At 38.9% G+C, this 13,888-nt stretch overlaps 1 protein-coding gene across 1 annotated transcript; it reads right to left on the bottom strand.

The window, feature by feature from the left end:
• Positions 1–838: 838 nt before the first annotated feature.
• LOC111571771 (mitochondrial carrier homolog 1-like) lies at positions 839–13,869 on the bottom strand. Its single transcript, XM_023275101.3, has 12 exons — positions 13,455–13,869; positions 11,825–11,909; positions 11,636–11,742; positions 10,720–10,779; positions 9,834–9,891; positions 8,687–8,738; positions 4,971–5,030; positions 4,773–4,866; positions 3,447–3,494; positions 3,303–3,370; positions 2,796–2,871; positions 839–2,560 (listed from the first exon to the last, which is right to left on the bottom strand). The coding sequence occupies exons 1-12, from the start codon at positions 13,605–13,607 to the stop codon at positions 2,486–2,488; spliced, it is 936 nt and encodes a 311-aa protein (XP_023130869.2). The 5' UTR covers positions 13,608–13,869; the 3' UTR covers positions 839–2,485.
• Positions 13,870–13,888: the final 19 nt, after the last annotated feature.

Genomic DNA, 13,888 nt, shown 5'->3' with positions numbered 1-13,888 from the left:
ACCTGTATAGAACTGCTAATGTTAACTTTTCAAACGCGTCTCCTCAACACAATGCATTGTGGGTTAGTTGCTAGGTTACGGTAAGTGTTGCATTCAATGTTCGCAATAATGTTGGAATTTTTGTAAGAATTTGTCGTCTCGAGGGTTGCTTTCGGGACGCATGTGGCCCGCGGGCCGCTAGTTGAATAGGGCTGCTTTAGATGGTTGGAAAGGGGTCATTGGGGGGTGGGCCAGTTGTGAGGGGCCCGCGGGCCGGATGTGGCCCGCGGGCCGCCAATTGAATAGGCCCGCCATAGAGTGTATGATGTCTTATAAGGCCAGTTTATAGTTTCCGTGTCCGTCTGCGCACACTTCAGTAGAGCCGCGCTGGTTTTCTTCTCGGCATAATTGTTTCCCCTGAAATTAAGAACTGAAAAACACTGGAGAAAATGGCTTTAGCAAGGGTTTGCAGGTCAAGCACCCCCGATTTAGTTTGATTCTAATTTGCCAATTTAAAACTCAATTCCTTTTTAAATTCAGATTTCAACTTTGATGTAAAGCTGCACTGTTTGTCTTTTAGAAGTTTCTGCTCTCATTAGAATTTATATTGAGATCTAAATTAGTTTTGCAAAGCCAGATAATCCACACTTAAACCATCTAATTTTAATGTAAATCATTTCCTTCACCATAAATAATGGTGCATTAGAGGAGAAACACCATGCAGTGATACTTGTAGATCAAAATCTTGTCTTATTCATGGCTTACAACTGGTCCACGAAATGTCAGAGAATCATCTATTAATCTAAAATATATGGAAGTAGATATATGGAATAGATTTAGAACATGCACAGAACTCTAGTGAGTATCAAATAATTTATTTTCAACAAATGGACGACTTGCATGAATCACATCACAAAGACAGATTGACAAGTGAGATCTCACTGGAGTCACAATATGACCATCACTCTTTATTGATCAGTCTAAGGAGTGGCCATTCAGTTCAGAGGTAACAGACATCTTCCAACAACGCATGTGCGTATGACTTCAAACCACTCTTCTGGGTTAGGAGAAAACTCCAACGACTGTGTTCATCTACAGTCTTAAATATCATGTTCAGCAGTTCATAGCATATATAAGATTGTAACTTGTACCCGTGAGATTTTCCATGCATTTCATAAGGTACAATGACATGTAGACAGACAAACAGATTCAACACCGTAGTGGCTTCATTTTAATGATGTATTAGTAAGGACACTCACTGAAGGAGACTCTCTGGTGTGGATGACGAGGAAATTACTGGTAATACGAGACAGAGAGAAGGGTTAGGTATGGCAATGAAATTAAATATCTTGTGTTTTGTTAATTTTAAGGTTTGCTGTGTGTTTACTGTTGCAGTGCGACTCGAAGTCAGTATTTCAAAGTTGATGGTAAGAGTGGAACTTTTGTAAAAAGTGATGAAGCATTTCAGGAACAAGGATAGGCTCCAACTGTCTTTGTCTTTTAATTTTAGTGTGTTGCATTTTATTGGTTCATATCTGCCGATTGTGATAGCCCTACCTCTGCATTTGATCAAATATCTGTAGTGCCATAATCATACATGGAGCATGACGCAGTGACAGAGTTGGAAGACTTTCATCATCATATCATTACAAAGTTTCTACAGTGAGGATTCATCTAATTATAATGTGAACCTGTCAAATATCTAATACTAAGTGGAACAAGCTGATTAACCCAAATAAAATTTAATTAACATGAATTTTAAACACATTTGATACCATCCAATGTGTTTTAATTAATGTTGATGAACTACGTTTAAGACAAATATTGAAAAATGGCCTGGTTTAGTTTTCGAAGTTCTTTTTCTTCCCACTGACAATATGTACTGTTCAAAGGAAATCATTGGATATGTTGGTTTTCTTCTTGGAATATAATATTGCAAAAAGCCCTGAAATGATGTCAGTTGTGAATTGGCACGATACAAATAAAATGGAACTGAATCAAATAATGTTAAGAATAAGGACTGATATGTTAAGACTAAAACTATTGACTTGTATTTATAACAGCCAACAATAGTAAGCAGAATTCACAAGAAAAACGATGAAATTGGACATGAGGTTGATATGAATATATGTCATGGCCATTAGATTTGTCTGTTTTACTGCAGTGACATGCTTCAGCTGCTGCTGTGGAGATGAAATCAGAATTGTAGTGCATACTGGTTCACTGCAGTCAAGAACAAAGTATTGCACCATAGTTTCTGCACTGATTCAAACAGCTGAATTGATCCCCGAATTCTGAAAAGAAACAGATCCATCCTCAGCAAACTGAAGTGAGCTGAAACTCTTTTGGCACTCCATGTGCTGTGCTGCTGCTCCTGCTACATCTGGATGTCTGAATGACAGCAGCAGAGGATGACAGGCTCACGGGGAAGGAAAAGGTGATGTCTTTGGAAAATTTTCTGAGCAGGAGGAGGAAGAACTCCCAGAAGGTGATGATGATTAAGACATCAGTCCTCGATGTAAGCTGGTGAGGTCACTGGCACCCGTCGGAAAAAGAAGCTGGATCCTCTGAAGAGGTGACCCTGACAGGAGGGGATTAAGCAACTATAAATGCTTATGAATAACGTGAGATTACTGGGGGTGGAAGCCAGAATAACTACTTCCTTTGGACCCTCTTCCTGACTAAGACAGCACAAATATCTTCCCCTCAAAACTGAAATGGATATAACAGCACTGAAAAGATACTAATTACACCTTTTGTCACTACATTTGCTCCAAAGGTGTTACACAGAATGAACAGTGACATAGTAAGTGTACCTTGTGGCTCAGATGATTCCAGCAGTGCAGCCAGGACTTAAAGATGGGAAAGTAAGGAGGGAGACCTGCAGCCAGACTGAAAACACAGCACAATCAATTAGACTGAAGCCCTAATTTTAGAAATACAAGTAAATTTCCAGGTGGAGATTTTTAGAAGTATCGTCATAAACCACGAAGGTCTTCTAAAATCATGTCTCCGATGTTAAAGTACATATTTTGCGTGTTCCACATATTTCAGGTGCAACTTTAACCTGTTTTCAAACCTTAAATGCCACACATGGAAAACCACATGTACACGTGGTCACATGTGTCCACGTGTACATGTGAAATTCATGTGACTTTTTTGTGTTCGTAAGAAGATCTAAATGCTGGTTGAACTTTTTTTTTTTTTTTACTTGGTGTCAGTTGCCAGACTGAATGAACCAGCTTTATGTTTTAAATCATACTTGTGGCAGTAAAATGTCCATCTATATGAAAATGCTGATCATAGTTTGCTGAACGACTCACCCACAGTTGTTGACGGCCATAAGATCAGCCACCAGCATGAAAGGATATGTGAGAACACTCACTGCAATCTAGAGAAATCCACACTGCATTATTCTGAATACACACCAGAAATGTTTCAAATAATAGTTTGAATAGTGAACTTACACCCATCACAAACTTAGTGTAGCTTCTTACTGCTGAGGCCTGGCCGAACTGCAACATAAATACAAGCAGAGTGTTAAAGTCGTCCTCTGTTAGTCTACATGTATCCTGATACTCAAATGAAATACAACTAATGGACTTAAAAGAACTAATAATAACATAGCTTTGAACGATGTCTTGACAAATCTGAGATCAGATGAGAAACAACTTTGTACCTTTTTAATTATTTCCTGGATCAAACTCTTCAATAAATACAGCAGCGTGACAAATAAATACTAATTCATTGAAAATATAGCTGGTGGTCGGCACAAACAAATAAAGGCAACTCACTACTACAGATCCAGTGTCTATGTTGGTGTCTTTTTAACCGCAGAAGCATTTCCATTTGCAAATAACTTTCAACTGCTTTTACTCTTCAGGTTTTTTTCCAAACACAATTAAAGTTACTGTCAATTCAGCTCCATGCTTCCTGCATGTTTCAAATAATTAGCCTATCAGGTGCAAAACTAATTATTTAAGCTACTAGAAGCTTTTCATTGTGAAATAGATTAAATAAAAGTCAGGGTGAGATTTACTGAAGCATTTGCACCTGTGAGTAGTAGTGTATTTGCATTCATGCAGTTTTCAACACAACTACATGAAACTAAAGAAAAGCCATTTTACATGATCCACCAGTTATGTAATGAAACAAAATCTTCATTACATAATAGACATATAGGTAGATAAGAAGTTAGAAATAGAGATAGGGACCCAACTATGATCCAATATTGAACTGTGGATAAAAAGCAAACATTTTTGTGATTAAGATTACAACGTTAGTTCTTTATGAGCTTCACAATCTCGTTTAAAAAAAAAATGACACTTCTTAACTACATTAAACAGCTCTCCTTTACCTGAGGAGTGCATTTGGAGTGCAGAACAAGGATCAGTGCAGGAGCTGAATCAGTACCGAGCTGCTTTCTCAGCAAATCAGGCGCTATATAAAACCATATAAATACTTTGTAGTCTCATTTTGTTAACTTTTTTGTGGAATGCTATTAATGATGACCCAGTTACCCACTTACAGTTGATGTCCTAGCATCTCTTTTCGAGGTAGTACCCTCTGGGAGGAAGTCTACACTATTTACAATATACATGTTCTGAATGTGGCCAGCCCAAAGTTATCCCATTACAGACCTTTGGCACTTCACGTACGGCACTTTCTGTTTCTATTTGCAGTACATATTCATACAGACCGTGGTTTTCTCCATACAAAACGTAATGTGCTACTATAAAGTGACATTTTTCATCAGGCTTGCTTTGTTTCCCACAAAAATGTGATGGTCTTACATTTTCATCTACAGTGTAGGTGTTGATAAAGTGGGCCAGGAGGTTACAACACCACAGGAAGAGGACCTCTCCCAGCACATGCGGTATGAGTCCACTGCAAACACACAAACACGACTCAGACTGGTGTAGGTCAAAGATTAAGGCTAATATGCAGAATGAATTGTACCAATCAACAGTGAAATTAAAAGCATGACTTACACATAGAATCCAGCAACTCCTTCCTCCTTAAAAATCTTGACAATACAGCTGAACATACCGCTGCAAATGTGACAAACCCCATTAACATATTAGGTTCGTCTATAAAGGCTCAGAAAATGTGCTTTGAATCGTGGCATTTTAAATAACTAGGAGCAGTTTTAGTTTTATGAAGAGAGATGTGTTTGTACTTGTGCTGGAGAAGGTGCAGTTCCAGTCAAAAGTTTGGACACACCTTCTCATTCAATGGTTTTTATTTATTGCCATTATTTTATACATTGTATATTAATACTGAAGACATCAAAACTATGAAAGAACACATATGGAATTATGTAGTAAACAAAAAAGTGTTAAAGAAATCAGAATATGTTTTATACTTTAAATTCTTCAAAGTAGCCCTCTTTTCCTTTGATTACTGCTTTGCACACTCTTGGCATTCTCTCAATGAGCTTCATGAAGTAGTCTCCTGAAATAGTTTTCCAACAGTCTTGAAGGAGTTCCCAGAGATGCTTGTTGGCTGTTTTGTCTTCACTCTGTGGTCCATCTCATCCCAAACCATCTGGATTGGGTTTAGGTCAGGTGACTATGGAGGCCAGGTCATCTGATGCAGCACTCCATCACTCTCCTTCTTGGTCAAATAGTCCTTACACAGCCTGGAGGTGTGTTTGGGGTCATTGTCCTGTTGAAAAATAATTGATGGTCCAACAAAATGCAAACTAGATGGGATGGCATGTCACTGCAGGATTCTGCAGTAGCCATGCGGGTTCAGTTTGACTTGAATTTGAATTGAATAAAATTTTGAACAAATCCCCAACAGTGTCACCAGCAAAGCACTCCCACACCATCCCACCTCCTCCTCCATGCATCACGGTGAGAACCACACATGCAGAAACCATCCAATCACCTTCACTGGTCTCACAAAGACACGGGTGAGGTACCGTTAACTTGCGGTTCCTGAGCCTGGTGACAAATCAACTTTTCCTATGCAGCAGAGGTGACTCTTGGTGTTTCTTTCCTCGTGGGAACCAGCTTCATCAAAGCATCTGATGTTTATTGCAACTGCACTTGAGGATACATTCAAAGTTCTTGAAATTTTCCAGACAGACAACCTCCATGTGTTAAAGTAATGATGAGTTGAGTGGTTCTTGCCATACTGTGGTAGTTTGTCAAATAGGACTATCCATTGTCTACCAACCCTACCTCTGCACAACACAATTGATGCTCTTAAACACATTAAGATGGCAAGTGATTCCACAAATTGACTACTGACTACCTCATGAAGCTGACAGAGACTGCCAAGAGTGTGCAAAGCTGCCATCAAAGCAAAAGGGGGCTATTTGAAGAATCTAATATAAAATGTATTCTGCACTTTGTTTACAGCATAATTCCATGTGTTCTTTCATAGTTTGATGTCTTCAGTATTAATCTACAATGTATAAAATTGTTAAATAAAAACCATTGAATGAGAAGGTGTGTTCAAACTTTTAGCTGGTACTGTATGTTGCATACTTCAACGCACCTCAAAAGTAGTGAGTTTCTGTGCTTATGTTACAAGGGGGATGGGAACTACACATCATATTTGATCAAACCGCACATGCAACGATGAAGCAGATTAGCTGAGTTTCTCAATATTAAATTCATAATAATTGATAATAATGACAGCATGATATCAGCGCCTAAATACTGGACTTTGATATCAGAGAGCTGATAAAATCTCACAATGATTTATTGCTTCATAATGATTTTTAACATAAACACACAGCAATGGCCACAGTGATGACTAGAGGAGTGGTCTAGAGAATCTCCAAATTGGTAGGTCCCATGGGGTATTCCCACTATACGGGAATACCCAGTGAAACAGTGACAGGGTCATTGATGCTTGTGAAGAAAAAGCTTCCCTGTGTGGTGGAATCCCTCAGAGGAGGTACTGGAGTATAAAACAGCTGAAAACCATAATGCTGGCTATGATGGAAAGGTGTCAGGACACAAAGATCCATGTCCACGACTGAAAGTATCTACAGTGGGAATGTTAGTGTGACTGTTCTGAGCAACCTTCAGCTTGAAAACCTTGGGTCCTGGACATGGATGTTACTTTGACATGTACACCCCTCCATGGTAGCAGCATTCCCCTATGGCAGTGGGGATCTCCACCTCAGGAGTTAAAGGAAGGGGCTGCTGAGGTCTTGGTGCTTGATACCAAAGGACATCTTCAGAGGTTTGTGGAGTCCATGCCTTAAGGGCCAGAGCTGGGTCAGCAGCATGAGGCAAACCTACACAGCATTAATCTGGTGTCTTTCACGTTGTGGCTGAACGGAAATTAATACCAGTAGATTTTTGCTGAAGATGTGAAGAGATTGGTGCCTTGATTATACAAGCACTCTGGTCGAAAAACATTCTGCAGATTTGGTTTAAAAATTCAAAGTTTCTGGAAAACTAGCTATTTAATGCTCAACTGGATGTCAGTATTTTGACTTCTCCTCTGAAAGAGGATGGCTTGTTATGTTTCTTACCGCAGCCACATGGATACTACTGAGACATTGGTGGAAAAAATATCCACCCCCTAATGAAAAGTTGTCTACAATAATGGCTCAACTGACTGCTTACAGTATGAAAGGGTAGCATACTCTCTATGGTGTAACCTTGATCAACGTTTGTTTATACAGAGCCCTGTTACTGTCTAGCTATCTATAACATAGAGATGCATTTAGCAATCCACTGTGATCAAGAATGTCAGAAAAAAATTGTTTGCATTAGTCTGTTTTTTGTTTTTTTTTTTTAAAATATTTTCTATATCATCACGTATCATTCAACATACATGTTGTGGAAAGGCATTTGATATCTTCTATTTTTGCATATTTCTCACTGAAATGTTAGAGATCATTAAACTAATATTTAGATTAGTTTAATTTTGTTCTTTTAGGACAAAGGCAAGGTACATCCTAGACAGATGACCAGTCTATTGCAGAGAAAGACACAGAGACAGATAACCAAGCACACTCACATTGGATCATTGTCTTATATTAAAATGAGTTTGATGATCTGAAACATTTAAGTGTGACAAATACTTTTCACAGCACTGTATATGCCACTTTATCTGAAATTGGCTAATACTGGCCAATACTTTTAGCTAGTCATTTTAGCCACACACTTTTTAAAAATTTTGTCATGAATATTTAATTACATGGTTAGCTAGTTGGAATATTCAACACACATTTTGATACCGCTATCAGTGTAACAGCCACTACATATATTTGCATTCTGTCATTTTTAGTATACTAGCTTTTAATTAATAGTGATGAAGTCCACTATTCCAATGCAGGACTTATGTACATGCGATAACAGAATACAGATGCATCTATTACCTTAAGAGTAACAGTAATAGTAAGTATCTCATGACTGTTGTCTGGCTTACTACAGCCACATCACAGACGTATTAGCTTGCTGTTAATGCTAGCAAAACATGCTGATGCTTCACAGTTAAAGTGTTCAACTGGGGGAACATGGTGGCTTTTTATTGCGGAATACCCACAACAGATATAGCGATCTCTGAAAGCGTAAAGTTTTAAACTAAATATGAGCCAAGGATGTTTTTTCATATATTTAACTCTGATTCTTTCTTATGTAGTCATAACTGTGTAATGTTGATGAGACAGGTAACATTTGAAAAAAACTTTCAAAGAAATATTGTTGCATGTCTGCAGCACCGTGCACAGCCTTACCCATACTTGACCTCTCTGCCTACAAACTGGGCCATACAGCGCACTGACATAACTGTCAAAGGAAAACAAAACAGGTCATCAGACAAACAACCATTGTATCTTTTGGTTCTACTGATGTTGCAGTCCACTGAGACAGTTTATGTCTCTTGTAATACCAGCTTTGACAGGACTGATAATATGGCACATACTGGGGGTACCACAAAAGGACTGGATGATCTAATCATTTCACAATGATTTAAAATTGTTTAATGGCTTCAGTTTCTTCAACATCAGAATTTTATGCTTTTCTCTGTTTTATGTCACTAAATTGATTGTCTTTGGTTTTCACAACCAATCAGTAATAAAAGTAACTGGTTGATGTTTTGGGGTTTTTGTTATAACACTGATTCAATTCAGTTCTGTTTTATGTATATAATGTGAAATGTTAACGTATGTCATGTCAAAGCATTTATGTAGTGAGGTCAAGACCTTACAGTATAATAGAAAGAAGTAGGGATCAACCAGTATGTTTTTTTTAGGGCCAGTGTTGATATTGATTATTAGTAATTGAGAAAGTACGATAACTGATATCTAGAATCGATATACATGTAAAGTTATTTACTACCAGCAGGAAACCTGTCTTTTTAAAACTACATTTATTCATTAATAAGGATTACTGTTACTGAATTTATTTTTATTTTTTTAACTTTTGACTTATTTCGCACTTGTTTGTTTACTACATAATTCCATATGTGTTCATTCATAGATCTGATGTCTTCAGTGAGAATCTACAATGTAAATAGTCATGAAAATAAAGAAAAACCATTAAATGAGAAGGTGTGTTCAAATGTTTGACTGGTAGTGTATGTATATACATTAAATACTAAATATTAACTGCATATAATAGCAGGGAACCTACCATTATATGCTTGACCACTTCAGTAATTAGGATTACTGCTACTGAATAAATACATATATAAATTAAATGTATGCATCTGCCTCAACTGGCAGGAGTGAAAGCATAGTAGACAGAGAAAATATGTATACAAAATCCCATTTGTGGCCCAGCAAATTGTTACTGTAATGATAAAATAGGAGAAGCCTCCTAGAACACTCAAATTACAGCTCTATAGTTGAAAAAACGTTAACAGCCTTTTTGAGAACATACCATGAAAAGGATGGGTGGCTATTCTTGACAGGCTCTGGATGATCATCTCATGTGACGTCTAAGAGAGAAAACCAGTTAAAGACACCACCTGGCATCAATGTTTGTACCAGAATAAAGCAATAAATACAAAAGTACACTATCAGTCCAGTGAATATATCATTTTCCTTTTGATAATTGAGCCTGAAGTAACACAGTATTTTTATACAGTTTTGAAAACTAGTGCTGACGTAATACCAAGTTTCTTTTGGTATTAGCATTGGGCTATTGTACCAGTATTGTGCTGACCAGCCAGTATTTTGCCACAAAGCCTGGCTAACATATCAGAAACATCGCTGTAGATAGCTACAGTGATGAAGAATGTCCTCCGTTTGTCTGGACATGGCTGTCACCTCATAATTCTCGCCACCCGCTACATATTTAGGTGACGCGATTCAGTATCCGTACATAACGTACACATGTATAACACAAGTCTGTGCTCAGCGCAACGTCATTTTGTTTGTGGGTACATCTATATGAAATGGCCACATTCTATGTTGCCGTGTTTTCTGATCATCAATAACTAATAAATAAACAAATGCTGCATTTCTAAAAAAAACAAATGCTACATTTCTGACAATGCCATATGGGGGATGAACAACCTTGGCGGAGTACTGCGCTCTCTGAGTGCTTTTCTAGTTGATGTTGCCATCATCCACTAGCCCAGCCTTAGCTAGTATAAGGCAATATTTAGTGATTCCTGTACAAAAGTGTAGCTGTGCCCCCTTATGGGCACAGTATAAGGAGATAAACAGACAACATTTTCACATAATCTGTTATGTGCCAAATTAAAGAAGTTGGTGAAAGATTTCACAGTTTTCTTGTTCTTCAAGAGCAGCTGACCTCTCACCTCTTTGACAACTTTCTGGAGTGAAGTCTGCGGTTCATCTCTCTTGGACAGAAACTCTATCTGCAGAATGAAGAATTCAAATTTCAGCCTTTTCAAGACTTTTCACTGTAATGAGAATGTAAGAACTCTGATTAAAAATATTCACTAATGGCCTGTTTTTTTTTTAAATTGAGACCAAAAAAAAAAATTTAAAAGTAGCATTTGAAGACAAGATCATCAACAAATAAAGATGTAAAGATAACGTGAAAGCTGAATTACTGCACAAATGTGCTGTTTTAATAGTCTTATTTATGTATTACTATAAGGTCCTCATTAGTGAAACAATTTGTCACCCAAAATATTTCATGTTTAGGAGCAAATTTAGCCATGTGATTTATAGCACTATTAAAAAGAACAAAAAAAAAATCTTAATTTCAGCAAAATTATCTTTGCCAGTATGCTGTTCTCGTAAGAAACAGAAGTACAGAAGAAATGCATCCACAATCCACTTAGATTTAGTCAGGATCTTACAACTAAATAATTTAGAAGTTAATGTGGGATGCTAATGTAACGTTAACCTCACTCTAAACCATTACTGCAGAGCAGAGCTACATGGATACTGTGTGTATCAAACCAGTAAACAGCCTTTTCTAGCAACCTCATCAGATGGGTTGATATCTGCTTTAATGGTAGCTGTACACAACAAAGATGGCAACAGGTGTGGCCTTAAAATGCTCAAAAGATATAAAACTTTAAATTCAGGACAAAAATGAAGTTAAAACATCACTGATAAAAAATTTAAAAACAAAATACAGCTTTCCTCCATACAATACAGCAAAATTTGTTGATGTTTAAAAAAACATTTTGGCATCAGTTTTCATATTCACAACTAACTTGTCAAAGTAATGATATTTTATTCTAAGCCCCTGTGCCTTACCTGCCTAACTTTGCTCCTGACCACAGTGGAGATGGCGCTGGACACGATACGAGGTGAGAGGCCGCGGAACAGTCCCATTACTCCATCCACTTTCACAATGTGCTGTGCTGAAAGCAAATTCACTTCCAGTCAGCTGCTCCTACAATGTCTGTCCAGTTAAAAGACATTCACTGATATCATTGTACTCACCATAGGAGAAGAAGCCAGGTAGATAAAAAACTCTTCTTCCAAACATAGTTCTGCCCACAGTTGGTGGGAGAGGTTCATGTCCCACCTGGAAACCACAAAGACTCAGATTACACACAACCTCTCTTCCTGACCACATTAACCCTCTTGGATCTTGACCATTTTTTGCATTTAAATGTTACCTCAAAACTCACACAACATAAAAAAGTACAGGAAATCAGTACTTTAAGATACAAGCAAGTAACAGAGGTCAGTCTGTGCTGGTTGAATATTATTCAGACAGGATTCAGACACCTTCACATCAGGTACATTTTATTGCATTGTTCATTTAATCTTAATTTAAAAATGGCCATGTCCTCTTAGCGACTTCACTTAGAGTTGGGGTAACAGAACCAGCTGAAAGGATGACCAGCTCATGTGGTGGTGGCATCCTCATGCAGTGGGGGTGTTTCTCACCAGCAGGAACAAAGACAACAAGATCAGCATTGAGTTACGGATGAATGTAGACAAATGAGGAGACGTCTCTAAAAAAAGCTGCTCCAAGTGCATAAGACTGGAGTGCCTAGAGTCCACCTGCCTTCAATCAACAATGTCAAGACAGTCGCAAATGATGGAGTAAGACAGGGACAACAATGGACAAAGTGCACTGGAAACGTGGTCAACAATGGAGTCTAGTTTGGGTCGTCACATAAACTAGCTGTTTGCTCTCTTGTCTAGATAGATCTCCAGATGTCGCGCTGGCAAGTTAGCAACTACACCGATCAGCCACAACATTATGACCACTGACAGGTGAAGTGAATAACATCGATCACCTTGTTATAATGGAACGTTCTGCTGGGAAACCTTGAGTCCTGTTTGACACGTACCACCTAAACACTGCAGGTCAAGCAACCCCCCCACCCAACCATGGCAACACCAGTCCTTGATGACAGCTGCCACCCTCAGCAGGACAATGCACCCGGAAAATGCTCAAGAGTGGCCTGGGGAACATGACAGAGCTAAGGTGTTCACCTGGGTTCCACACTCCCCGGATCCAAATCTTACTGAGCGTCTGAAATGTGCCAGGATAAGCCTGATCTAGGTAGGTCCCGCCACTTATTCCACTGCAACCATCCTGGTACCACAGGACATCCCTAGAGGTCCTGTGTCCATGCCCCACTGGATCAGAGGAGTTTTAGCAGCATAAATTAGACCAAAGATCTGGAAAATGTACAGAGTAGACTGGTAGTTCAGAGATGCAGAGACAACACAGGAAACTGAGAAAACGTGTATCAGAGTTAACTGTCAGTGAACAATTATAGCCTAAACGTGTAATAAAATACAACTTCTGATGGAAACTTGCCTTTATGTTTAATTTGTTAATCAATATAAGCTTAAGTTAGGCGTGGTGGAAGAAATAACCGTTTACTTTTAGCAGGCGGTACATCGGTAGGACTGGGTTCAGGTTGTGGTCTAAAGACATTTCAGATGGACGGGGAAACAACAACGCAATGCACCGAACCTGTAGGTCTCAATAACGACCATGGATGTACTCGCCAGGATTTCACTGAAAACATTTAAACAAGAAGTGGCATTTCAAGGACTTCCAAAACAACACAACAGCAGCGTGCTGACCGACCAAGCTATGAGCTACCTTTATTAGCAGCTTGACGTACAGCAGCGGGTGTGTGCTGACTGTAACCCCGGCTCCCAGCAGCAGCATCGCGGCGTCCACGTCCACGGGGGTCGGTGTAGCATTCTGCTCCACACCGGTAGCCTGACCGGACAGGTTCTCTGGTACTTCCATCTGTAATCACAGAGGACAGACACGGTACATCCCACGCAGCGTCAAGCCCGCCACTAGCTAAACATGTTCCGCTGGAAACCTTCAGTTTAATACTCTCAGCGCAGGGGCGGATCTACTGGGGTGGCATAAGGTGGCAACTGCCACCCCTAGAAGATGCCTTGCCACCCCGGCTGCCACCCCAGTTCTGAACGATCTAATTCAAAAATATCTATGTGAAAGGTTGTGGCCAGCCGTAAAGACCGAAAGTCCAAGAAAGACGAATATCGAGTGAAAGTCCGATG

This window comes from Amphiprion ocellaris, chromosome 8 (assembly GCF_022539595.1).
Source record: "Amphiprion ocellaris isolate individual 3 ecotype Okinawa chromosome 8, ASM2253959v1, whole genome shotgun sequence".
NCBI classification, from domain to species: domain Eukaryota; kingdom Metazoa; phylum Chordata; class Actinopteri; family Pomacentridae; genus Amphiprion; species Amphiprion ocellaris.
The sequence above is the reverse complement of the archived record's forward strand: the minus strand, read 5'-3'. Positions and strand labels throughout refer to the sequence as shown.